The sequence below is a fragment of the Pseudopipra pipra genome, chromosome 14 (assembly GCF_036250125.1).
Source record: "Pseudopipra pipra isolate bDixPip1 chromosome 14, bDixPip1.hap1, whole genome shotgun sequence".
Lineage (NCBI taxonomy): Eukaryota > Metazoa > Chordata > Aves > Passeriformes > Pipridae > Pseudopipra > Pseudopipra pipra.
In genome coordinates this window covers 3,124,992-3,152,105 of record NC_087562.1, presented here as the reverse complement: position 1 = coordinate 3,152,105, position 27,114 = coordinate 3,124,992, and the positions used below count along the sequence as shown (strand labels likewise).

Genomic DNA, 27,114 nt, shown 5'->3' with positions numbered 1-27,114 from the left:
CGGCAGGTGATGGTGGGGGTGACGGTGTGACAGCGGTGTGCCCGCGCTGAGGTCAGTGACGAGGGCGGCAGAGCTGACACGGCCCGAGGGAGTGACGAGCGTGTCAGGGTGTGGCGGGGGGTGTGACAGGCTGCCGTGGGGGGGACAAGAGAAGGCTGTGGCGGGTAACACGGCTGAGGCGGGGGCCCAGGGTGTGCCAGCGCTGTGACAGGCGACAAGTGACAGGGGACAAGGGGTTTTCGGTGGCGGGACCCCGCGGCTGAGCGGCGGGTGCCACGGGCGGAGGGAGAGGAGGTGGCCGGTCCTCCGCGCCGCCGGGGGGCGCCGCGCGGCGCTGTGCGGGCGCGGTGGCGGCGGCGCCGTTTCCGGGTTGGCTGCGCGGCGCTCGGGGCGGCCCCGCCTGCAGCCGCCGCCGGCACCGGGCCCGGGCCTCGGCACCTCCGCGGGCCCCGTGCCCGCCGCCCCCGGGCCGGCCCCGCCCCGCCCCGGCCCCGCTCCGGCCTGGCCCTGCCGCCGCCCGCCGCCGCCGCCCTCCTGCGCGCCGCGCCCCGCCTCGCCGGCCTCCCGCGCCGGCCCCGCGCCCTCCTCCTCCTCCTCCTGCAGCCGCCGCCCGGCGCCGCCATGCCCGGCCCGGCCGCCGGCAGCCGGGCGCGGGTGTACGCGGAGGTGAACAGCCTGAGGAGCCGCGAGTACTGGGACTACGAGTCGCACGTCCCGAGCTGGGGGTAAAGCGCCGCGCGGGGATCCGCCCTCCCTCCCCCGGCCCCCCGCGCCCTCCCGGGGAAGGGCCTCGGCCCGCGGGGAGGGTTCCCTGACCCCCCGCTCCCGCGCTGGGCGGTTCCCGGGGGCTGCGGGCGGCGGAGGGGGAGGCTGGGAGAGGAGTACCCCCCTTCCCCCGTCCCCTGCCCTGTTGGTTATACCCACACGCCCCCACCGCCCCTCTCCTCTTGGTGCCCGCAGCAATCAGGACGACTACCAGCTGGTCCGAAAGCTCGGCCGAGGGAAGTACAGCGAGGTCTTTGAGGCCATCAACATCACCAACAACGAGAGGGTCGTCGTGAAGATCCTCAAGGTGAGTGTCCCGTTGATGGTGTGCGAACTCGTGGTGGCTGGGAGTGAGGGGTAGAGGGCTGGGTTGGCAGGGCCAAAGGGCTGTTGGATCTCCTCTTTCGTCGCAAAACTTGTGTTTGCTTGTTAAGGGCACTGGGACGGTGGGTTTGGAAATGGATTTGGTGTCCTGCGTGCTGTAGCAATATTTTGATGTCTCCACCCCTCCTTGTCCAGCATAGCTCTGGGCTGGGAGCTCCTCTGGAGGGGGAGAGCTACGAGTCCTGACATTTGAACAGCGTTGCATGTGCTTGGCAAATCGGATCTGGCAATGCCTGTCTAAAACAGCCCAGGGACTGCCATGTCAACAGGAATGCGAAGCCCAGAGGGGGGAATCCTTCTGTTAACCTCCAGACAGCTGGCATGTGGCCTTTCCAGAGCCAGGCTGCGGGATGCTCAGCAGTCAAAAAAGCAAAATTTTATATTCAGTCCTTTTTAGAGGATCTAACATAGGAAAGAACTTCACCACAGTCAGACCATAAACACTATGGAAACTTGAGGAGACTCAAGGAGCCCGTCCAAAATGTGTCAGCGACAGTGACCCATGTGCTGGGGTGTTAGCCTTGGTGGGGTCGGGCCATGGGGACCTTCATGCAGCAGTGGTAGGTTGTAGTTTGGGATGGCTGAGTGCAGAGCATGCCTTACTGTGTTTGACACTGAAGCAACAGGCTCACAGCAAGCTGTGGTAACTGAGCAGCACCCTGTGCTGATGATCTGGGAGTAGGCAGGGGAGAGAAATGAAAGGTTAGAATTGAAGTACATTTGGTTCTGGCTTGGCTGACACTTGTGGCTGTCACTTGTTGGACCAGCCACACTTGTCACTTGTTCCCCAGGAGCACGTGGGAACCGGTCTCTGACCCTGGGTGTTCTAAGAATTTGGGCACCCGTTCATCCACAGTGTGCAGGGGGGTCTGAGCTCAGCGTGCCCTTGCAACCACTAAGAAAAGCAGCTCCCTAGGACATGTGTCTCTGCAGGGCTGTAGCCTTAAGGCATTTGCTAGATCCGCTCGGATAGTGTGTCTGGCAGTCTCTGCTGACATCCCCACTCACTCACTGTGCCTGCTTCCTTGGGATCTGCCCTAGCTTCCCAGAGAACTTGTCATGGTTTGTCCAGCCAGCGCTCCTGGGAAAGGTATGATCTTCCATCTGTATCTGGGAGGAGGCACACACACCCTGACTTTGGCTGTGGGCAAGGAGGTGGCCAGGTGAGCTGTTTGGGAGAGACTGTGTGGCTGAGCCTGACGTCAGGGCAGAGTGGGGAAGCTCATGTGCCCTTGCCAAGCTAAGTTCCTCTGGCATGCTCTTTGGGCCTCCCCCTCCTTTAGATGCTTTATGTGGTTTGAGCTTTTGTCTTTTTTTAAGTAGGTGCAGGCAGGAGTTTCTGCAGTGAGACACTAGGCACAGGTAGCCAGTGCAGAGCTGGCGTTCATGGCAAGATGGCTTGTGGCTGGACTGGGGAAACTGTGCACTTGTGCACGCTGCTCTGGAGCCCTTGATGGCCTCTTCAGGACTGCTGTGGTTTATTGAGATCCCAGGTCTTGTCCCACATAGAAAGGCACCAGGAGGCTGAGAAGAGATTGCAGGGAAAGTCATTGGAAATCTTGCTCCTTGCCTCTTCCCAGCCCAGAGAGCCGCCCCTGGAGCGATGCTCCTTTCCCTGTGGCAGCCGAACTCTGTCACGTCTAGGGAGCCTGTCAGCTCTGGACAGTGAGTCAGCTGGCAAGAGTCATCTGAGGGCAGCTGGGTGCTCCTTCTCCTTGGGGCCTGAATGTGTTGCCTTAATGCCCTGCAAGCAGGAGACTGGTTTGTCCCAGATTTGAAGCGGATGGTGTTGCCACTGGTTCCCCTGGCTCTCCCCACTTACATTAACATGCAGACGGCATTCCTGGGAGCGAGCAAAGAAAAGCAGAAGGTCCAGATAAATAAAGATGAACTTTCTTCTCAGTGGAAAGTGGGTCAGTGAAAAGTGAGTTTCAGAATACCACGTTGTGTATGTTATGAAAACCTGTGAAGTGTGGCAATAACATCACTCTGATCTGTGGAAATTGCCTCTGGTTTCCTGTAACTAGACTCAAACTTAATTGCAAATGTAATTGCATGTATCTACAGTGGAGCCTTAGCTAAGAGGTTGGGTGTCTCTGTTCCTCCAAATTCAGGAGGAATTCAGATCCTGTGAGGTGGGAAATGCAGCCAGCAATGTTCAGGATTTTGTATGGCTGCAGGGATGGGACAAAGGGGAATACTGCTGCTGGGCGATGGATGTGGCTGTTTAGCACAGTTGCTTCTTTCTCTTTAAGTTTTTTTGAAAGGACAGTTTATGTTATGTGTTAGAGTGAATTTTAGCAAGAGTCACTGTTTTAATATCTCTGCCTCGTGGGAAGTGACTGATGTCTCTTCCCAGCCTTGCTCTTTGAAGCATCTTATCCTTACTGAGCTCAAGCTAGCACAGAGCAAGTACTTCTTCTGCCTCTGCCTTTTCTTCCCCTACTTTGGTGTTGTGCTACCTGAACATCTTGTACCCTCCTCCACAGAGGTCAGGAAATTTTATCACCCTTTGTCTGATGCAGAACTGAGCCACAGAGATTTCCTGTGTGACTTTGGGCAAGTCCCTCAGCCTAAACAAAGCTGAGACTAGAGCACAGGTCCTGGTTTAGTGCTGCATGAAGGGGTAGATAACGGATCTTCCTTTTCCAGCAGCCACTCACCTTGTTTGCGAGTGCCTCATGAAGACTTTAGCACTGGACAAGGCCAGGGAGCTGATGACTCTGATTGGCACCACAGTGCCCCAGGCCTCTTGGGCTTGCATAAAGCAAGGTGCCCCATTTCCCTGGCCAGTACCCAGCATGTCCTTTCAGTTCTGCTACCCCAAGTGCAGGACCAGGCCCAATCCTATGGGAAAATGGTATGTTGCTAATTGTGGTCATAATGTGTGTCAGCAAAGGAGGAGAATTAAGAACATGCAGATAACAATGACATTACCATTTCCTGGGTCAAGTGCTTTTCTTTACAGATATGATACTCCTAATGTTACTTTTCCTGGGAAAACTGTGCAGCTCTTTTTTAAAAGGCAAAACAAGCAGGTTGCTTCTCACTCCGCTGCAGCAGGACATCAGGATGCCCTGCGTAGGATGGCATAGGCAAAGCAGTGGGGCAGAAGCCTGGTTTGCCACACAGACACCTCCTGCCAAAAAGCTTTTATCTTGAGAAGTGAGGTGGAGGGCAACTCCCCACCTTTTCAACCTGTTCGGGGAGCAAAGATTCAGGAAAAAAAAATCCCGGGGCTGAAGTGGGGGTACTCTGCACTGTACTGACCTTCCTACCCCTCATGGGTAGGAGGGCCTGGAGTTAGCCAGCAGCTCTGCTCCCACAGTGCCTCACTGGTGTTGGAGGCTCCTGTGGGCTTTTTGATCTGGCTGGCATCAGTACAGCTGTGGACATGCTTCCTGCCTGCTTCGGGGCGGGACATGCCAGGAAGGGGGACTGTGTGAACATGTCCTGTACGTGCTGTCGTGTCTTGCTTAAATTTGATGCTAAGGTTCGACTCCCAGGATGAGGTCTGACATTCCTCAGCACGTACGAAGGAAGTTTAGGACATGCTTGTTTCCAGTGAGTCATGTATGGTCTATGTCCAATACAGGTATCCAAAGTGCAGCTCTGCTCTTCCATATCTAACAACATAGATTCAGATTTTTGGTGGGCTGCTGAGGTCAGTCTGTGCTGTCCCTTTGATGAGCTTCTCAGTTCGGTTTTCTGCTAATGCAGCTCCAGAGTGTCTCCCAGTGTGCCTTGAAAGTGAATCCTCTGGTCTGGGGTAACAGTGTTCCCGAGGGAACTGTTGCTACTCTAAAAGCCAAAGGTTAACTTTCCAAATTTCTTGTAACTGTTGTGGGTGATATTTTGTAGTGAGAACAGTGCTGTTAGAATTACTTGCAGTTAGGGCTATTGGTGAGTGTTGGCTGTACCACCCTTCACAGCCCAGTCTCCTGTTCCATCCTGGTGTCTGCTCAGAGTGGAGATTTCAGCATCCATGTTGGCAGGTCTGTACAGGAGTCAGGAGTCCTCCTGCTTTCCTGATGCGCCCATGTGTCCATGTGCACTCTACTTGCCTGCAAAGGATTAAACCCATCAGAAAGAGACTGTTTTATCTCCTTGTGTGGTTGCTCTTTGCATGGGCACAACACGTGGGTGGAGGTAGGGGAAGAATGGTGCTACAAGGAGAGGGACCAATGAAATGGAGGTTGTGCCACAGTGATGAAATAGCCCCTTTCTCCTTTGGTGGCTTTTGTCCCTCTGTGCTGAGTCCATGCACTGGAACTTTCAACCATGTACGTGGTTTCACAAGTGCATTCTTGTTTGTTTGGCTTTGTTTTTCCCCTGTTGCCCCATTTGGGCTGTGTGAACCCTCCAGAGCTGCTGCTCATACCAGGCACTGCTGGAAGGTCCTTCCAGTGTTGAACTCAGATTATCTCTAGTAGCTAGAGAACCAGTTGGGGAGGTAGCCCTGCGGCTCTGGTGAACTTTCTTCTATCTCTAAAAGCTCAGAGCCCACATACATCAGTATGTTCTAGATGAGGGCTGAAATGACTCCTCTGGTGGTGTGCAGAAGGGATTGCACAGGGAAATAGGATTGGATGATGTTGGTCCCTCGGGCTGGAGCTTTTGACTGGATCGGTGACCTTCCACCAAAGCCGTTCAATGCCTGCTCCTGGTGGCTCTGTGTCTCTCGCTCCTCCTGTGTTTGCATGCACTGTATCAGCTCCCTCTGGCCCACTTCCTCCTCTGGCAGTCTTGAAATGAGCCCTTTTGCAAGAGAGCTGGGTACACAGCTCTTCTCTTTTAAACACCAGTTGCCCACACTGAGCTTGGCAGCCTTGTTTGAGCCGAGACCAACTGGGACAGTACCAGGTGTCTCGCAGAGGCCTGGAGGTGCAGCTGGTAACTCTGGTGGTGGTGGTGTAGCACCAAGGAGGTGATGAACTGCAAAGCTGCAGCTCCTGTGTAGAGAAGGGTGAGATACAGCACTGTGTCTGTTCACAGGGGCCTGGGGCAGAGGCTGAAGGAATGATTCTCATCCCACGTAATGGTGGTGGTGGGGATCAGGGCTTGGTCCTCATGCACCTCCCTTTTAGTTGGCTGCAGAAGTCTTGATGTATCGTGGGCAGCCCTGAAGCCCCAGGAGGGCAGTTTGGGGACTGTTGGAAGGAAAGGCATTCTGAAGGAAAGAATGAAACTGCCCTTGTAACATGTGCTGGGATATTCTACCGAGCTTAAGTATATTTTATGTAACTAAAAAAGCAAAAGTACTTTAGGAGTTTCAGGGTACGTGAACGTTTGAATTCCCACACTGGAAGTGGTAAAATGCAAACAACCAACAGAATATTAACACGAGTGGGCTCCTTGATTTTGTAGCTCTGTTGAATACTATTATTTGGTTTCCCAGCTGATGTCTGGCAAAATAAGCAGAGCTGCTCTGAAGCCAATTTTCCTATTGAGCAATTGGCGTCGGGCTTTATAGGCCGATTATTGTGATTCTTTTGATAATGCTAGAGACAAATGAGCTTCTAGTGCCAGCTTTTAAATGTTTAAAGCCTGTCATAGGGATGCTGCTTAAGCCTTTTGCTGGTCCTGGACATTGTGTGTTCAGATTTCCCTGCTTGTTCGCTGGAAGCTTCATGGTATTTCCAGGCTATTCAGGTTTGGTGAGCAAAGAATGGATCTTAGTGGGGTGATGGAATACATCACTTCAGTTTCTCATGGGTTTGTATCTTTTGACTGCTAAACCTTCTTCCCTGCTGTGCTAACCCCAGTTCCATTTCAGAGCACCTGCTGGGCAAAACCCAGCACCTTCTGGGACTTCCTCAGAGCAGCACGTGTGCTCCTCAGCAGGCAGTGTGTGTGCCCTGCTGGCCTGCCTGCTTTAGGCTAATGGAAAATGATTTTTATGCTTTGGACTTAGCTGGTATTTCACATGCCTTCCTGTTCACTGCTTTCTTTTCACAGTGTGAAAATGCGCAGAGAACTTTGGATAACAAATCTAATTTCTCTCTTTGCTTGAATTGAAGCAATGGGCCCCCAGGTTGTTGGGGAAGGCTGGGACTGAAGCACCTGACAGAAGAGTGTGTGCTCCCTTTGCTTTAGAAACCAGGCAAAAAAGATGATTAACCAGGCAGCCATTTATTTTTTCAAGACAGGAAGTGATGGCTGCAGCCTTGTATTTAAAGGTTTATTTTAGCAAACAATGTTAATTCTCCCAGCTGGTGTTTGCTGCAGCTGGACTCCTTCCCTGCTTACAAGCTTACGTGATCTCATGGAAAATGACCCAGGATCTCTTCTCTTGGTCACAGAGGTGTTTTCTTCTGCATCTTCCTGACTGCAAAGCTTATCCTGTGCCATTTCTCACCTCTGCAGAGGGATGGCATTGCATTGCTGTCTCTGCCTCTTCTGCCTGACTTTCAAGTGGATTGAAGCAACCTTATGGGATCCATTTGTCTGATAGGGTGGGAAACCTGCAGCAAAGGGTAGGTGGCTGGGGACAGTCGAGTGAGAGCTGCTGGGTCCAGCAGAGACCATCCTCTTGTGGCTGGAGGTCACCTTGTTCCTCTTCTCTGGGCACTTAATGTAGTGGACAGCCATGAACTGCATGTTTTGTCTCCACCATCTACAGCCACCTGACTTCCAGTTTGCCTGAGGAAGGAGCAATTTCCTGGGAATCTGGAAAACTGGCTTGTGCTAGACAGTAATGTTGTTCTAAGGGTACTGCTGCAGTAGAAGTAATTAAACCCCTCCCAGTGTAGACACGGTTAAACTGAGACATGTCTTTTAGCCTGGTTTCCTATGGAAACGAGCCTTATGCAATCCTGCTGTCTGTCAGCCTTTCTCCCCCTCCTCCCCCCAGTAGTTTTTGCACTGGTTGGCCAATTTCAACCAAATGCGACAGAAGTCTCCAAGCTGTCAAGTTTCTACAGATTTTGTGGAAATAGGTGTTTGCATAGAGCAGAGAGACTGTGTTGGAGCCCATTTCAGAGGGAAAGGGTTTGACTCATACTGGTCACTGGAGAATCCCAACATGGAGGAAAGCTTGAAATGCCTCTGGTGTGGGAACAGATGGCGTTGGAGTCTGCACCTGTATAAAATATTGCCTCACAAACTCGGATCAAACTTAAGGGCAGTTCATTTTGTCGAGGTGGCTGCTCCCTTCCTCTGCTGGAAATTCCCCTGCCAGGGCAGGAGGATTGGCCTGTGTAGGAAACAACCTGAAATGCTGCTGTTCATAGCCTGGTTTAATAGAACAGCCTTAAATGAGTACGGTTAAAAATACTCTGGCTGCAAGGGTCGGTGTTTTAGAAGCTATCCCTGCTGGGAGAGGCAGATGGTTGGAGGCCATAATAGCTTCAGTTCACATTTAATCCATGGGTGTTTGGAGTCAACATCCTTGGAGAGACAGATCGGGTGACTGTGAGAGACAGTTGTAGCAACCCAGACTTAATCCCAGTGCATGGCTGATATGCTGCTGTTTGCCTGTGGTTTCAACAGTACCAGAGTCTGGGACAGGAGCAACATCAACAGAGTTTGTCTGGTTTGAATGGTTCCCTCCAGTGTGCCGTGTGCTGGAGTGGTTTGCACCGAGGTGCTTGACTTGCCAGACGCAAGACCTTGGGCTTGGAAGCAGTTACTTGGACTTGCAGTTGGTTACTGGGCAGAAACTGGGCCCCAGTGATGTGCCCTTGGCTGGCCGGCGGCGTTTGCGGTTGTGGCTGGAGCGATGGCGTGGGACATGTGGGCAGGACACAGTGAAAGCTCTGTGGAGTGAGGAGGAGGAGGAGGCCAGCGGTTTTTCCACCTGTTTTCTCCTGCAAATCTGAAACGGGGAAATGCTCTGTTCCCCTCCATCTCTCTCTGAGGACACTCCTAGGCAGTAATTTTTCCTCTAAAATGACATTACTTCAGCCCGTGGCATTTCTCCTTGCTTCATCCCTGTTTTCCTAGTGGTGGAAAACCCCGTTCTGAGCGCTGGCTGCGCACAGGGGGAGCGCTCTGATGATGTACTGATAACAGCCCTGAGGCCTCTCGGGCCCTGTCCTGGCTCACAGCTGATGTGGAGATGGTGTGGCCATGTGTGGACAACCTGGCCTGGGCTCTGCACTGCTGCAGCTTAGCAAGAAAAAGTGCAAACAGCGAGTGGCTTTTAACTCTCCCTCTTGCTGAGACAGTGTTTGCTGGAGTATCTTCCATCAGTGATGTCAGAGATGATGCTGTTGGCAATTATCTGCAGGCATTTCATTAAAAAAAGACCAACTTTCTTCTCTCCTTTTTTTCCAAAAGTCACTGATTCTGTCCGCTCTTGTCTTTTAATAACTGTGTGGTGGGGAGGGCCAGATTTCTGATAGAGATAATACAGAGCATCATTTTCCCATCCTGAAAAATGTGGAAACAACTGGAAGGCAACAACTTCTGCCCCTGTGGGAACAGTAGTTACTACAGGAGAAAGGGAAATCTCAGAGGGATATCCTTCCCTACGTAACTGCTGCAAAAGGCCCTTGAAATGACTACAATACAAAGAAAAGGGTATTTCAAAGTGGGCTTTGGGTCCTCTTGGCTGTGTTCAGGCACTGTTTCAGCTCCTGATCAGGTGCAAGGGTTGCAGCAGAGAGGCTGTGATGCATGTCTGTGGTGATTTTGTGATTCAGTGAGTGCCTTTGGGATGGCAGTACCTCAGCTTCCTCTTTGAAGTTCCTTGGAAAACAGCTTGTGTGTGCATTTGCCTCAGTGGACAAGCAGAGTAACCAAATTACGTCCTCTAATTCCATCTTGGCCTTCTGGTAAGATCTGTGCATGTGGGTGACGCAAGGGTGGTGTCCATCCCCATGCTGACATAAATGAAATCAGTCCCTGGTGAAGCATCTTCCTCTGGGGTTCAAAGATACAGCCCTCACTTCTGCTGGTTTACATCCCCCTGCTCTGGCTGGTTCTCCTTGTCTTTCCAAGCTCCCACCAGCTCCAGCTGTGTCTGGGTGCTGCCCCGGGGCTGTTGGTTGCCCCTCTCCCCGACGAGCTCTGCCCCACGTCACTGCAGCTCTGGCTGGCAGCTGCCGTGGCCTTGCTGCCATTTTCCACAGTGGCTTTATGAGGTGCTGATGCTCCCTGTGCCGGCATCGGTGTTATTTTTGGCACTTTGCTTCGGGCTGAGATTCTCATCTTTTGGCTTGAAAGTCTAGCTGCTGCCTTTTAACTTGCAAGTGGAGAAGGACAGGATTCAAATCTGAAGGTTCCAGCCACCTGAAGAGCCTTGAAAAACAGCATATTTTATCACTTACATAAATGCCATATTTTCCCACTATATAAAACCTTCTGTTCCTTCTCCTGTCTGCTCATACATTCGTGTGAGGGGTCTGAAACAGGGATTGCCTTGGATTTGCCTGTATGGGGAGTATGAGTTGCCCCATCAGCACCCTGAAGTGGGAGGCTACAGCAGAGGCGAGGTGGTGAGTTTGAGCTGTTGAGCTCCTGTGGCTCCTTGTCCTTCACGCAGACATCTGCTAATGTGTATCACTTTGGTAAGGTGCCTCATACCTTTGCCATTCTGCATTACACCCCTCCTCACACACCAGACTCTGTGCTGGATGGTGAATGTTTGACAAATCTAAATGCCTAGAGAGAAGTGTTTTCATCAGCAAACCTCAGAGACAGGGCTCTACCAGTCCCTCCACGATGTCTCTGCAGCTCTCTCCAGTGCTGCTGTGGGGCAGGAGGGGATGTTCCAGCTCTGCAAGGAAGGACTGCTAGACTTGGTGACTCGCAGCCAGTGCTGCTCACACTGGTCACTAGCCAAGAGTCATTAAGAAAGTCTCACCTCTTATCTCCTCTAAGCTGCCTTTCTTTTCCAGCAGGCACAGAGCTAGAGTTGTCCTGGGAGGGGATGAGTTACAGAAACAATTATTTGCATTAAAGTGAACCGCTGGATCAGCAGAGTGTAAAATCCAACCCAAGCTCTGAGTCCCTGCCTTGGGAGCAGCTGTTCTTTGTCACTCTGCACAGGGTGATGTCCAGAGAAAAGCTTACTTTGCAAAGAGAGCTCCTGAGACTGCACAGATTAGAGGAGGAGTCAAAACTGTTTAAAATGTCTGTAGGCTTTAAAACCAATCATGGTGTATGGATGCAGTGGCATGCAGTGCAGTTGGGGCTGTGCACTCAGAGTGATAGTGAACTACACGTGCACACAGGCATAGCAGTGTTTGAGCTTCCTAGAAATCTTGGTGTTGGAGACTCTCAGGTCATTGTTTCGTGGGATTAAAGTACTCGTTGGGAAAACAGGTTGGGATTAAGGAGTAGAAAACTGGTTTGTGCTGGTAAGCAAAAGCAGAGATAGGTCCACCATGCTCATCCTGTGGCTCTGAATGCACAACATAGAATCAGTGTGCTGAGGTTACCACATAGCAGTCCAAGGTGCTTTTAACCACTGGAGTCCCAGTTATGTTGGTCTGGAGTAGTTTGGTTTCCCCTGGTGAGGGGAAAGGTTTCATGAATGAGAGGGAAATTCTAGTTCATGCAAGGTGTCTGTCTCCTTTTTGGAGCTAAAAATTTTCTTTTGTGAGGGTGGGAGCAGAGAGAGGAGGGGAGGTGATGTGTTCCAGTCCAAATCAGTGGCAGAAATCAGTGTTCATTTCTGAAAGGACTCTCACTTCTAATTTCTTTTGTCTATTTAAGCCAGTGAAGAAAAAGAAGATAAAACGCGAGGTTAAGATTCTGGAGAATCTACGTGGTGGCACCAACATCATTAATCTGATTGACACTGTCAAGGATCCAGTGGTAGGTGCCCGTGTGTCGTGTGTGGTGGGATTGCCCTTCCTCTGGCTGCAGGCATGGGACAGGTTTGGATGGGTTCCTGTTCCTTTCCATGTTCCCCAGACTCTTTAAGACCCCTCCTCTGTCTTCTGTGAGTTCTCATGGCTGATGGGGGGAAATCTTTTGAAGCCCTATAAGAAAGTAGAGCCCGTAGCCTTCTAGCTTTTGTCTGGCATCTGGAGCCTAAGTACCAGTCAGGGCAACTGGAAATGAAGCACTTTGATCCTTCTGGTTGCTGTCCTACCCAGTGACCAGCAATCATGTCATTGGTCTGCACTGCCACAATTGACCCATTCCCGGGAAGTTTTCTCTGACGAGCAGCTGGCTGAGGTCTGTGACTCCCATCCTGCTGGCAGCCATGAGAGGAAGTGATGCTGCTCTAGCATTGGCAGTCCTGGCTGACCTTCCTCCTGCAAGGAAGGCTGTGAGGGCTTAGCTCCTGGTGACACATTCTGCCTTGCCCAGTGCTGTCCCTGCCCCTTGGCGTGGGGAGGAGCAGCACTGGCCACAATGCTGAGGTGGTGCTTGGCGTGTGGGGTGTAAGCAGAGCTGCCTCCAGCTTTTACAGGAACAGGGCTGTGCTGCTCTCCCTGTCTTGCTGCTGCCCTGCTCTCCCTAGTGAGGGTTGAGCAGGAAGCAAAGGCTTTTTTAAGGTCTCTTGCAGCAAAGAAAGGTCAAGTGGGTGTTTTAAACCATGACTCTCTTTCCCTTGCAGTCAAAGACCCCTGCTCTGGTGTTTGAGTACATCAATAACACAGATTTTAAGGTGAGTTTGCTTGAGTGTGGAGGAGGGAGGCTTCCCATTTCTGTTAAGAGTGCTGTGATTGCCAGATAACCCTCAAGAGCTGTGGGGAGAGTTTGGAGTTTTCACCTATGTCAGCTTCACTTTGTTTTCTCCATGTAAGTCAGAAACCTGTTACTGGGCTCTAGATTAAAAGGAATAAAAAGTTTGTGTGCTGCATCTTCTCCCAGCTCTGAGGAGTAAGTTCAACAAGTTAGATATTCTTACTCCCCTCTCAATTTAGTAATCACTGCTGTGCTGTATATTCAGCCCAAATTAATCTCTGTACTGTGGTGCTCTGCTTACAGCAGTGCAGTTGATGGAGCAGGTGACACCAATTTTTTTCTGGAATCCTTCAGACCTGGGGACTTTAGGGTGGCAGAGACTGGAAAACACATTCCCACTGCCAGTGGGCCTCGTAGCAGGGTACTGAGCATTCTTGAATGCATCTTAAGAGCTCTTTTGCTTGCCTGAGGCTGCAGGATATTCCCTGGCTCTTCTAATTTCTGGGGAGCTCCAAGGAGTACTACCCATTCCCAAAAGGAGGGTCCTCTGAGTGCAGCTACATCCACTTCTGCTACTCAGATGTTTCTGGCTGGGAGCAACAGACTGAGAGACAAAAGGGATCTGTAATTAGCAGCCACACCTATTTTAATGGCATCTTTGCTTCCCCCATGTGAGTCTTTACCCTAAGTCACTAAGTCAGTGGTGGAGAATTAATGGAACCATTAGAAAGCCAGCAGTCATCCCTCCTGCACTGTTCAGGGATCTCTTTCATTCCATGTTATGGGATGGTGGGTTTTCTTCCTGTCTGTGCTGGAGCATGATGTAGGTACAGGTCTTAAAGGAAGCAGATGCACCAAAGACCCAGAGAAGAACTCTGGGCTGGTGTTGGTGGAAAGGAGGAGCTGCCTCCCAGACCATCTGTGTGCAGGGCAAGACACGTTGTTTCTGTCCCTCTGGGGTGGGTCTGGCGAGCTGGATGCTGCCAGATGGGATGTGTGTGCATAGCCAGAGTTGCATAGCCAGAGTTGCAGCCATGCTGCAGTGGGGTCTTAGTGCTGTTTAATCTCATGTAGAGAGTTACTGCAGGAGCCAGAATAATAGTAACTTGCAGCAGCGTCTGCCCTGACAGCTCTGGGCGGGGAGATGAGCGTTGCCTCCATCAAGTAAACAGCCATGAGAGGAGTGCTGTGTGGTGACCTTTCAGGGCTAATTAAAGCAGGTTTGGTTTGCCTGAGCTTCCTTGACATCAGCTGTTCAGTGCTGCATGTGTGTTGGGAATGTACCCCTATGCTTCTCCTGGTGACCCACAGCCTCTTTGTAAGGCTGATCCTGGAAGTTTTTAATTTTCTATTTAGAGATTTTTTTTTTTAATCAATTAATTAATTAAGTTTTATTTTTAATCTATGGCTTGAGATAAAATAGGTTGCTTGCACCCTGCTAAGGATTGCTTTATGTTTCTCCTGTCAAAATGTGATTATACCACTCTGTTGTGTCCTTAGAGGAAAAAATTGTCATCCAAGATATCACCCAGTAACTGAAATATGTTCATGAAGTTGAGTATTAAGCAGCACCTCGAGGCTGGTGGCCAACAGGGACTCTTAACTGAAAAATGAAGGGCTCAGAGTCCATGATCCATCAGCCATCCTAGCCACATGGAGAGTTGGAGCAGGCACTGCTGGAGCCAGTAAGGAGCAGTGGGTTGGCCACAGCAGAAGTAACAATGCTCATCTCTGGCTGTTGCATTAGAAACAACTGTATGAGTTTGCAGCAGACCTCTTCTAGGCTCCTGGGAGAAAGCCTGGCTCCTCAGGGAACTCCAAATTCACAGCTGGGCAAGTCTAAAGACAGAAAGCTTCTGATGCTGATTGGTACAAGGCAGGAATAACTCGTCTTGGGAACGCAAGTGTGTCCCCAGGGCATGCGGTATGGCTGCTCCTGTTCAGAGCTTATTTGTAACCTGAATTTCCCCAGCTGTGTCTGGGGTGTGTGGGTTGGTTGAGCTACACTCCCAAGAGCTCTCTGCCTGTTTGGGGAGGTTCTTGGGGCTGCAGCTCACTGGCAGATTATAGAGCTGCTGCTACTTAAGGGTGCCTGTGGGTGCCTTCTTCTGATGTCAACAGATGCTCCCAAGCTGTCTCTTCCCTTGCTCTGAAATGCCAAGCAGAAAATGCACAAAGTAGATGAGACCACCTGTGTTGGAGGTCTCTGCTCGTCTGCTCAGTTGTCTCCTTTCTGGCTGTTTCTTTCCTTCAGCATTATTATTTTTTGCTTAATGTTAATGCTTTTGCCCATTGTTAGCCCTTTACCCATTCAAATGGCAGAATGCTGCTCAGGTCAGTGCACCCATGAAAATGGCTACTGGGTTTCCTTAGCTGTCTGTGCACAGGGAGAAACTGCAGTTCTGTGGGGCCTAAGCCATGGTTGTGAACAATTCCAGATCAGAAGCACAGGCTTATATTCCACACGGTTTGGCTATTTTTAAATGATGGTATAAACAGGAGACTTAGGTGATACCTCCCCAGAGCTGATTACATTTTCTTAAATTACCTGTCTGGGTCCCTGCTGGAAGGGATGGCACTGTACTTGCAGGAGGATGAGTTGGAACCAGACTAAATGCATGTTCTGCAGCTTGTGTTACAGGGCTAGTGTTTCCCTTCAGACCTGCTGCATTACTTGTCATCTGTGAGCGCTCAAGCTCCCCACAGTCATCTGCCTTCAATGAAAACTGCACTGCAGAGCCACGTGGTCAATTGGGGGATCATCAGTGAAATTAAATGTCTTTTGCTAATTGGTTTCAAACTAGAGATGAGATGCCTGTAATTCAGCCACTGTCAGCTGTCACATATTTTGTGAATGTACATGGTACTGTGCTTTTCATTGCCCCAAAAAGGCAAATCCCTCAGGAAAGCAGGGAGCAGAGCCAGCTCTCGAGGAGCAGTTATGCTTTGGGTTTGCTATTTCATTCTTAAAACACATTAGCAGGTTTGCAGCTCAAGAAGAGGAGATGGGCAAGAAAGGTGAACAAAGGAAGGTTGCTTCAGGATGCTCAGCCTGTTGGAGTTGTGGGTTCAGTGGGCTTTTGAGTCAAGTCTTCCACTTCACCTGCACTTCGGTGAATTTTCAGGCCAAATTGCTATAAGGGAAAATGTGTGTGTGTGTTTTATCCTTGTGCACCCAAAGTTTGTTTGAAAAATGATTGTTGCCCTGCATAAGCGATGCAGAATTATAAAAGATGCAGAATTATAAAAGATTCCCCTCCCTTGCTTGGCTGCCAAGGCCGGAATGCTTTGGGAACTGTTTCCTTTTCTTTTCCTGCTGCCTGCTCTGCACCCCAAAGCAGTGTCTCTCCTCACAGCCACCCTGTTGCTTTGCAGATGCTGCTTCCTGCACGTAGCCAGCTGTGCTGCTCACTCAAGGGAGAGGAATAAGCATTTAGCTCCTGTCAGCCCCATGGCAGGGGAAGCGTGTCTCTGTCTCCTCAGGCACTAACAGGATTAGTTTATGATTGGTTATGTGATGTGTGGCAAAATATCACCAAAAGCTGGAGAGGGGTAGGGGCTGCCTGTGGGTGGGTTTGGCCTTTCCTTGTGCTCTGTATGGAGAAAGGAGACCAGCCCAAGTCTCTGAGGCCTCCTGGGATCCAGAGTGCTGGCAGCTAGCTAAGCAGATTTGGGCTGGGGCTGAGTGATCCCCACAGTGATGTTTCTGGTAGTTCTACTCCAAAGGGACAGAGCAGAGCATGGGGTACTGGGGGGACTGGGTTTCACAGGTAGCTCTTCCAGGGAAATCTCTTGGAAGCTGTTTGCCCAACAGTGTATGAGCATATCATGGTCCAACGCTGAAGGCCACGAGTTAGAGAAGTGACAGCATTGTGGGTCTGTGAAGAAAGACTTTAGTGACCCTCCCTCCTTATGGGCAGCAAGAGGCAGAGGAGCCAGGGAATTGGGGAAATGAGGTCTAACCTTGTTCTGCCACTGCCTCTCCTGCCCTCCTCCTTCCCTAGGTGCATGATGTTGCCAGATGAAGTTGAACAGGGTAGTGAATGCCAGAAAGACATGTTTTACACACATTTCTCATAGTGTTTATTACTTAGCAAGCTATTTAAACAGACTTCTGGAAGGACTCAGCTGTCCTCTGCTGGCCCTGCATCCTGCATCAGAGTCAGGAAATCTATCCCTGCTGTAGCTCTATAGCTTGTGGCTATGACTTTTTTGCTCCCTGCTCACTTGTCTGCTTCAGTGGGTTGCTCCAAAGCGTTAGGATCATCCCAGCTCACGAGAATTCAATGCAGTTGTGTCCTGGAGGCTGTTAAAGCTCTGTGTGTGTAAGTGACACTTGTATGTTGTCAAATGATTTCCAAGAGCAGTATCGGGGGGTGGGGGGTGTCTGTTTGGAGATGGCCCTGAGTAAGGCAGGAACCTGAGGATCTCAACATGGGCTTGGAGGGGATCCAGGGCTAGAGCTGCTCTCTTGGAATGTGAATTTCAATCCCTTGCTCTGGGATTTTTCCTGAAGCTGCCAAGTGGTGCCCATGATGGGCAGCTGGCTCCAGTGCTGATGCAATCGGTGATTTGTCTGAGCTGTGAGATGATCCTTGTTTGTAAGAAAGGGCATAGAGGTCTGGTCCCACTGCTGCCCTATTGAGTGTCCTTCCTTGCCTTGCCCTGGCATCTTGCCTTGCTTTCCCTGGATGAGAGCACAGCCCAACAGGGTTGGGCTGACACCGCTGCCAGTGACAGATATAGAGCAGAAGGCAGATTTGGGGCCAGCTGTGAGCTGGCATGGGAGCAGCAGGATGATGAGTTCTCCAATGCTGGTGCTGGTGGCACAGTGCAGGTTAAAGTGCACCCTGGATCTCTGTCACTTCTGCCTGAGCAGCTGCAGGACATACAGGAGAGGAGGGTGGTGAACACATGCTGGTAACAAGCACTTCCCTGTGACTCTGAGCTGTGCTCTCCTTGGCCCCACAAGCATTTCTGTGCTCTTGAGTTGCATTAGTCTTTATCCTGGGATAGAGGGGAGCCTCTGTGGCTCTAAGGCTGTCTTCCCCCTTTGTATTTCCCCACCCTGTGCTCCTTTAGGTTAAAGTTTTTGTTTCCCTGCCACACCCTGAGCACCTGGACACCTTGCTCATGTGTTCCCAACCTGCTCTGAATGCTGTCATCGATGTTGACATGCAAACTCATCACAGTGATTTGACAACAGAGAGTCACAATCATTTGTGCCAACTCCAGTGTGCTCTGAAGGGCTTTTGCCCTCTTCTCCTTGGACAGCCTGCCCATCTCCTGCTGGAAAGAAGCTGAGTCTGAATGATCCCAGTAGCATTTCACAGGAGCTCTTGCATACTTTTGGGATTCCCTAGTGTGTAGCCCTGGCAGGTCTGAGGCCAGGACAGCCCTCGGGAATGGTGGCATTCACAGGAAATCTGGAATGGGGTCAATGACTGGAGAAAAGTGGGGTGCAGGAAACGAAACTAATCCAAATCTGGAGTATTTATTTTTGTCTCTTTTGTTTTTCTTCTTCCCTCCCCAAATCTGTTTCAGCAACTGTACCAGATCCTGACAGACTTTGATATTCGGTTTTATATGTATGAGCTGCTGAAGGTGAGTGGCATTGCATATGGCAGTCTGGATGGGGAGACCAGGAATGAGAGCAGCAGTAGCAGGGCTCGTGGGGCAGTGCTACTGAGTGGTTACTTCTCCTGTGTTCAGTGCAGAATCCATGTCTCATAACCTGGGAAGGCTTGGGAAGAGATCTGGTCACCTGGCTTGTTGCTGTGAGGTATTGCAGCCAAACTGTGGACCTTAGGTCACCTCCAAAGAGCCTCTGATTCTCTGGGGTCTGTCCTTTCCCCAGGAAGCATTTGTGACTGGTAGTCACCAGGTAGGGCTGTGCTTGGTCTCCCTGTGTCTCCAGCACCATTGAGCTGCTGTGAGGAAAATCAACTCCCTCCAGCCAGACCCAGGACAAGCACTGAGAGGCATTTGCAGGGCTGGAGAGCTGGGTTTCTAGGGAGACTGGAAGAGAGGGATTACCAGCTGCAGGCTTTGTTCTGCTGCACTGTTCAAATGCAGACCCAGAAGGTGACTTCTGCCCACTTGATCTTAGACTCCTGTTTCTCTGGGTGGGGGATCTAGGGCACATCAAGAATAAGCTGGCCAGCTCAGTGCCCTGTGGTCACAGAACCCTGGGAATGTGGTCGTGGAGAACAAAGCTTCTGGTTATGCCAGCTGTTATATGTTGATATAACACTGGTGTTTTCCTTTGAGACCTCCCAGCCAAAGCTTTCCCTGCCCTTCTGATGAAAGCTGAGGAGTATCCTAAATACCTCCTCTTTACTAGCCTAGCTTGCACTTCCCTGTGGAAATGCTCAGGGAGCCACATGGCAGGTCTGTGAGATGTGCTGCCCCTTCTCAGGGGTCTCCAGCTGCAGGATGTGGGAGGTAGCAGGGCATTAGGGAGAGCTTCCAGATTCAACCCATCCAAGGCAGTTCTGTGCTGACCTGCTGGAGCAGCAGCTTGGCTGTGTCAGGTCTTAGCAGGGCTTTGGGATTTCTGGGCTGGCACTTTCCAATTCTCCAACCTCTGGAAATGAGTGGAACAGGTGAGGGAAAGCCCTTTGTGCTCCAGGACTTGGTGACTGCAGGAGACTTCCTGAAAGAGATCTAGCAGGCCTGAGGGAGGCTTTCTTCTCTGCACCCCCAAGCTTGTTCATCTGTCTGCAAGGGAAGGACCTTCCTACTGGAGGTTGGAGGGAGCCTAAGGCAACCCGGGATTAGGGTGGGAGGAATGATGAAGTTTAGATAATCCAGCCTTGGCAACACAAGACACTAGAACAGCTTCATCCCTGGAAGCACTTTGTGTAACCTGTTACAGATCTCCTCTACTGGAGATCCCAGGACCACAGTGCTGTGAGTCCTGTGGGTTGTGAGGCCACATGTCATTGCAGGGATATTCTCTCAGGCCTTGCTGTGATGGAAGCTGTTGCCTCCTTGCTTCCTGCTGTGGCAGGGGCCCAAGGACAGCGTTGCTTCCCTGGCACTGGTGTCTTGCATATTGAATGACTGCAGGCTGTACCCTCTTTCCACGCTGCTGGAGATTTCATAGCATCTGATAGATGTTGATGGATGGATCTCCCTCCCCTTGGAGATGAGAAAACAACATTCTCACCCCCCTGCTCAAGGGAACAGCTGCTTTGGGGGGGGCAACTGGTGCAAGGTCATGGAGCTGGAGAGCTTATGTATGCTCCTGCCTTCAAGCTTGAAGCAGCTTTGCTCTCCCTCATGTGCTATCACTTTTTTAACTGCAGGTTTGGCTTAAATCAGCAGGATAGAGTTGACTTTCTGGCTTAAGTGTGTTTCGGGGCACAGGTGAAAAGCTGCACTGGAAGGCCATAAAACTGTATGCGTGTAAGAATCATCCCCTTCTGGGGAAGAGAGCATGACCTAGGAAGCACAGGGCTACCCAGGCTGGAGCATTGGGCTTGTCACCGGGTGGGACACGTCTCTGGATCGTGTTCTTCAATGATTGTGCAGGGAACACAGTTCCAAGACTGTGACTGCAGTCAAGATCCATAAAGGCTTGTTACCAGGTTGCCACTTCACCCACGTGCAGCATAAGAGCTGAAAATGCCAGTTTCTTGTGCCAGGGTTACAGCACTTCCTCATGAGCTCTTGCTCCTGGCTGAGAACTGTCTGTTATATTGCTAACGCTGTGCCTGTGGTTACAGCCATGTCTAATGTGTGTGTGTGTGTCTGCCAGGCCCTGGATTACTGTCACAGCATGGGAATCATGCACAGGGATGTCAAACCCCACAACGTCATGATAGACCACCAACAGAAAAAGGTACTGTGACACCAGGGCTTATAAGCAAGGTTTTTCCAGGAAAACTTGAAACTCTGCTGCCTCTGTACCCACAGCCTGGGCAGCTGCACAGATCCCTTTAACCTTTCTTTAGTGGCTCCCCTCCACCTGTGACAGCATCAGGAGATGGCCAAAGTCCCACTGGGGAGCACCACAGTGGGAGCCCATGGCTTCCTCACTGCTGGGATGTGCTAGTTAGGTCACAGGAAATGCTTGTACCCAGCTCACTACCGTGGAAATGGGCAGCACAGGGACTTCCCCCATCCTGGTACTCATACCCCATTGGGTGCTGTGTGTGCCTGCCCCAGGGACCTGGATCTGTAGCAGGGAACTAGTTCCTGTTCCACAGGTCTTTTCTGCCAGTCAGCAGAGGCTGAACAGGCAAGGCAAGGATTATAAGGAAGGGAATCTCTTACTGGACCCACTGTCCTTCAGTAACATGGCAGGTCATCCATCCCTGGGGCTGCAGAGGAGATGGTCTGCCTTTCAGGATGTGGTGAACCCCCCTCCTACCCTGTTTTTTGCTCTCAACTGCCGGGTAAAATCAACACTGCCTTCAGCCCAGCCTCTCTAAACAGTGGGATAAGACTTTTATCTGTTGCCTAGTATGCAGCGACCTGTCTGCTGTGGCTGGTGGTGCTGGTCAGGAGCCAGCTGCCCAGCAGTAACAGTGTGCTTGGACTCCAGGAGGCAGAGCAGCTCTCTAAGCTGCGCTTTGCCCCACAAGCTGGTGTTAGGGGAAAGAGCCTGAACAGAGCACTGCTGAGAGCATTCCCTGTCATCAGAGGGCCTCCCTCCACCCCAGGCTCCACACTTGCATCAAGGGATTGAGAGGTTTGGCCAGCATGGCCTCACCTAAGTGCCTCCTGACTCTGTGTGTCTTTATTGTGTGTCCAGCTGCGGCTCATAGACTGGGGTCTGGCCGAATTCTACCATCCAGCTCAGGAATACAATGTCCGTGTGGCCTCCAGGTACTTCAAAGGACCAGAGCTCCTTGTGGACTACCAAGTAAGAGTCTGTCTCCTCCTTGCTACCCAGTGATGTCACTTGTGGCTGCACTTTAGCCACCTTTGGGTTGTCTGGTTTTGCCTGTCAGGGCATTGCCTGGGTTGGAGAGAGGCTGGCTGTGAAGTGCAAAGGCTGAGGCTGCCTGTGCAGCTGGGGAACCGGGCTGTGGTGAGTGTGCCTTTTCTGACAGCTTCTCCTTTTTCCCCTCAGATGTATGACTACAGCTTAGACATGTGGAGTTTAGGCTGTATGCTGGCAAGCATGATCTTCCGAAAGGAGCCCTTCTTCCACGGCCAGGACAATTATGACCAAGTAAAGACATTGCTACCTGGCTTATTGCTCGAAAAGTTTGTCCCCAGTTCATCTCTGTGTGTGTGGTGGGGAGGTTCTGAGGGTCAGATCACCATGCTGGGAGGATGTTGTTGCATGTTGGTTAAGCCATCTGGGATTTTGCTTCTCTGCCTTGTGTAGGAATTTTTTTTCTGCACGCGTTGCAAAAACAAGTTTCAAGGGAGATATTCCTTCCATCTGGGATGTTTCCAGAAGGACTGCTCTTAGATTTGGGCAGCTCTGCCTCTGCAAAAAAGTAGTGGGCTGCCCTTCTGCTTTCTGAATATGCCTTTTGTTCCAGCTGGTTCGCATCGCGAAGGTCCTGGGCACAGATGAGCTCTATGGGTATCTCAAGAAGTACCACATAGAACTGGACCCACACTTCAATGACATCCTGGGCCAGTAAGTGGAGAAGTGAAATACTGCCCTTTTTCATTGTGACACAGAGAGGGAGATAAACAGATGTCTGTGCCCTGGAAGCACTCTCAGCAAAGGCCTGCTCGATCTTCTGGGTCACAGTGCTGCTTGCATCATGTCATCACTGAAAGGCAGGCTCTTTGCCTCTCCCATGATCCATCCCCTGTTTCTTCTCCCTCCTGCTCATTCACATCCTCAAAGTGGAGGTGTAGACACTGGAGTTGAGCATGGGCTGAGTTGTTCAGAGTCTCCCAGCTGAGATTCCTGAAAAGGACAAGAGGCGGATGGAATAGTGAGGACAACTTCTGTGAGGCTGGCTGGCAAGTCAGAGAAATTCTGGTCCCAAGGATGTCACCCTGCCTGCTGCCACATGCCATTGTCTAGTCCCTGTAGACAGAAAGGATCATGCCTTTTCTAGGCACAGGCCATCCATACAATTGTGTAGGTATAGAATAGGGTTTCCCCCTTTTGGCAGGTGTTTGCTGAGCAGTCGCCTGTGCAAGGAAAAGCTGTAGGCAGCGTTCATCACAGCCTCTCTTCTCAGAGGATTGTGGCAGGTGATTCCCCCGGGACCTCTGGGTACTGCTGTGCTGGTGACAGCTGGTCCCTTTGCAGGCATTCCCGGAAGCGCTGGGAGAACTTCATCCACAGTGAGAACAGACACCTGGTCAGTCCTGAAGTCCTCGACCTCCTGGACAAGCTCCTGCGATATGACCATCAACAGAGGCTGACTGCCAAGGAGGCCATGGAGCACCCCTATTTCTGTGAGTCTGTGGAGTAGCTGGGGCCTGCTGGGATGGAGCTGTGGGTTGTGGAGGTGAATTTTGGCTCCCTGCTCCACAAAAGCCTTAGCAGCTCTGTGAGTTTCCAGGGCAGCTTCTCTGGAAGGATTTGCCCGGGTGGAGCTTCCGCTTTTATTAAATACTGTTTCCTCTTCCTGCCTGCTCTGTCTCCTGCAGATCCAGTGGTGAAGGAGCAGTCCCAGCCCAGCTCAGAAAACGCTGTGCTCTCCAGTGGCATGACAACAGCACGATGAGGACTGGAAAACGACGGGTAATTCAAGATGTTTACAAATAAAAGCAAAACCTTCGGTCACACAGTGAAGGGAAAAGAACCAAGGACCCCCCCCCCTTCTTCCCCTCCCCTTTATACTCGGCAGAAATCTAACCTTGGGGGGGGTCATAAACCTCAGTTCCTCTCTGGTGGTTGTGGTTAATGTAACTCTAACCCTGTGGTACCAAAGCCCTGGGCAAATGGTCTTGCAAGAGCTAAACATGTAGTGATATCCCCAGGGCTCCACACAACTGATTCTGGTTCACATCTCTATGGATCCTTCTCTTCCTTCTCAGTCCAGCCTTCCCCACCACGCTGGTGGGGACAAATTGGTCGTTCTACCATCAGCCCTTAGCATGCCTCTTTCTAAACTTGCCTTTCTGACTTGTAGTCTCTGAATGAACCAAATTCAGGCTGGGGGTCAGCAGGTGCAACTCTGTTTTGAGGTCTGTTTGCTCACTCTGGGCTTGAATTTGGCCCTTGAATTCCAGTTTCAATTGTGAATGCCGGGGTGGTTGGGGGGAGGGCGGGGGGGAGTTTGACAAAAAACAACCCACAAACCCAGCAGCATCTCAGGATTAGTTTGGAGCATTTAAACGAAGGCACTGATCCGAGTTGCTGGGGAGAGGAGATCCCCCCCTCCAGTGTGTTTGACAAAGGCTCGCTCTGAGAAGAAACTCAATAGACCTGCTTTGGAAACTTGTGAATGTGAGGGCTGCTCTTGTGGCAGGAGAGGGGAGGGACTATCCAGACTTTCCCACCGAGCTCAGGAAAGTCAGTGTTGCAAGATTTCTTGTGATAGGTGTGCAACCACGTACCTCATGACGTGGCTCCCATGAGAATTTGTGCCAGACGCAGACTTGTGCCAGAGCACAGCTCTGGGGCGGTTCAATCCAGCACCGCAGGATGGAGGAGTGGAGAGGAGGCCAGGGAGGAGAGCACAGGGAGGGGGGAGGATCAACAAACAGCGTCGGGGCGGGGGCTGTGCAGCTACTGATCCAGGACTTGGGATCCCACACAGTGTTTTAACAAAGTCAGCCATTTGTTGAATTCTGGGGTGCCGATCCTGTTGGGGGGTGGGGGGTTCGTCTTGTGGGTTCTTTCATCAGATCCCTCGATGGCTTTATAGCCCCACAATTCACAGTTGCCTCCTCTACTTGTTCTGTGTGTAACTTCATCAAGTGGTTCTGGTGACACTCAAACCTAGACGCTGGAGATAGTGTTTTCCCACCAGCACCTAAACACAGAATTTCCTTCTGCGGCATTGTTGAAATAGTTAATTTTTTTATAAGGTTGCAATGTTTCTATTTGAAACATCTGTTTACATTCCATATTCCAATAAAGTTCTATTGGCATCGACAGCAGGTCAATCCATTTGTATAATTCACTGAAACCAATAAATATCTATACGTCTGAACGTCTGCCGTCTCAAATCTATGTGATAGCCAGAGGGCCTGAGAGCTGAAGGCCTTGTCTCCTCCAGGAGGGCAGGTTGGCTCTTCCAGCCCCTCTTGTCTGAGTTTTTTGGGATGTCTCACTCAGTCTTTGGTTGCAGTTCTTCATGCTGTCAGCCCTGAGAGTTTCACTGTGGCAGATTGTCTGCGCTGCCACGGGGCCGCAGAGGAGGTGTGAGATTTTGGGAGTCGGCTCTTGAGGTACACTGGACTCAAACAGCCGGTGCCTGAGGGACCATCCTCGGGCTGTCTGTTACCTGGCAGATCAGACCAGGTCACCGATGCGTGGCTGGAAGCTGGGGGGTCTCCACGTGTGCACCCCCTGCTCGTCTGCTCTCAGCCTGGGTGGATGGCTTTTTCTAAAGGTGTGCTGAGCAGGGAGCAGTTCTTCTTTCCTCCCACCCTGGGAGGTGAGTGGTGCATGAGAGCAGTTATGTGTGTCCAGGCTGAGGAGCAGCCTGTGATGTGCTGCTGTGCCACATGGCCTTGCTGACATTTGCTCTCCTGCTGAGGCCACTGAAGGTGTTGGCGAGTGTTCACCAGCCCTCTCTTCCATCTGCCCAACCTCTGGGCTGCCTGACCTGAGGGGCAGGAGGGTCTCTTGTGCTCTTAAGCTGTGCTACTACCAGCAGGGCTGATTTGGGGTTTTAACATTGAGTTTTGGACCGATTTTTAAACATGTATTGAATTGCTCCATGGAGAAGTGGCAGGAGTGCATGTTTCTCATGGCCTGTCCGAGTTGCTATGGGAGAAGCTTGTCCGTTTTCCAGCTCTTGTGTGTTGGCATTCCCAGCTTCTGGAGGGACAAGGCAGAAGAGGTGTGGAGAAGAATGGGTTGAGTGTGGGAATTTTAATAGGTGGAAAATGTTGGTCGCTGTATATGAGTGCTTGATAGTGTCCAAACCTGATTGTGGAATTTCAAGGTGGTGCTCTGGGAAGTATTGTTTCTGTAAACTTGAGTCAGAAATTCTTTCCTGGTACCCTCAAGCAGAGGAAGTGAGTTGTTCTTCCAGCAAATTAAATGGTTTTCCCTGGTTGCAGTAAGCAGAGAGGCTGGAACAACCTGCCCCTTATCTCCCCACATCCCTACCCCAGCTCTAGAGCAGAGACAGATTGATCCCGGAGGAAAACAGCAGCTGAGCAAGAGTAGCCTGGGAGCAAGAGGGTGTGAATCCCAGGGATCTGATCCTAGGGCAGTGTGGATGCTTCACTGCAGCTCGTACCAGTTTGTCTCTGCAGCCAGTGGCCCTCCCAGCACTCAGAACAGAAAACCCTTCTCTCCTCTGGACCTTAGCAAAGTGTCCTCCTGCTTGTAGGGATAGCTGGGAACTGGGGAAGAGTGTCTTTTCCTGAGGAAGTAAGAGGACTGAGAGACATGCATCTTCATTCCTGGCCTTTCAGGTGGCCTGGCCCCAGCTTTCTAGCAGAGGTAGAGCGTGGGTTTGGCTGAATGCCTTGTAAGAGGAGAGGCTCCAAACCAGAGCCCTGGCAGGCACTGAGGGATGCAGTAGGAGATGGATGCAGTAAGCAACTTCGCCACCTTGCCTGTGCCTGTTTCTAGTGTGCTGTGTCATGATGGGAGTCTTGAATGGGTCTAGAGAAGGTATTTGCAGCAGCAGAGGGAAACTTAACACAGGAGGCTGGGGAGAAAAAAGTCCAAACTTGTGTCTGGCTGTCCATGAAAGTTCTGCTTTGCTGGACTACGTCTCCCCATTACCTTCCTTGGTCCTGCCTTCCCCTCTTGCCCCTTCCAAAGCCAGGCTTAGGTTCCCCTGCTGTCCCCACATCCAGAGGGCCATGGAGAGTACCCCGGAGGGTGGCAGGACGTGGGGCAGCGTGCCCAGCCATCTCCTCGTCGCCTGGTGCTGGAGGAGCTCTGCACTGAGCTGGCAGTGCCCCGTGACGCTCACTTCCCTCCTCCCGTCTCTCCTCAGGTCCGATGCTGTTGCTCCCAATTTTCCATAAGCAGAATGAGAACCAAATCAAACGTCCCATCGGCGCGTGTAGAGCGACGGCGGGCGGACTGCGCGGCGCGGGCAGGGCTCGGAGCGGGCGGCGCGCCTGGGCCGGACGGCACTCGCCCCGCGGTGACCTCAGCCCTTCCCTCCGGGCCTTAAAGGTTCTCCTGCCTCTGGTTCCTTGTTGAGCTCTTCCTGACCCAGAAAGCATGGAAATGTGAAGGGTGTGCAAAGCAGTTGTTGGTTAGTTGTTCCTTCCTCTGTTCTGGCTGTTGCCCCCCCCCAGCCCCTGATG

At 51.4% G+C, this 27,114-nt stretch overlaps 1 protein-coding gene across 3 annotated transcripts; it reads left to right on the top strand.

Moving 5' to 3' along the window:
- The first annotated feature begins 363 nt into the window (after nt 1-363).
- CSNK2A2 (casein kinase 2 alpha 2) lies at nt 364-26,934 on the top strand. 3 transcript variants are annotated; one of them, XM_064670912.1, is made up of 12 exons: nt 365-725; nt 961-1,072; nt 11,812-11,913; nt 12,665-12,715; nt 18,280-18,339; nt 20,498-20,581; nt 21,497-21,607; nt 21,818-21,919; nt 22,239-22,339; nt 22,970-23,118; nt 23,314-23,407; nt 26,796-26,934. In XM_064670912.1, the coding sequence occupies exons 1-11, from the start codon at nt 622-624 to the stop codon at nt 23,388-23,390; spliced, it is 1,053 nt and encodes a 350-aa protein (XP_064526982.1). In that variant the 5' UTR covers nt 365-621; the 3' UTR covers nt 23,391-23,407; nt 26,796-26,934. The 3 variants fall into 3 exon arrangements, with proteins under 3 accessions (XP_064526985.1, XP_064526982.1, XP_064526984.1); XM_064670915.1 differs by lacking the exon at nt 26,796-26,934 and having other exon boundaries at nt 364-725; nt 23,314-24,824; XM_064670914.1 differs by lacking the exons at nt 11,812-11,913; nt 12,665-12,715; nt 26,796-26,934 and having other exon boundaries at nt 558-725; nt 23,314-23,468.
- The last annotated feature ends 180 nt before the right edge of the window (nt 26,935-27,114 follow it).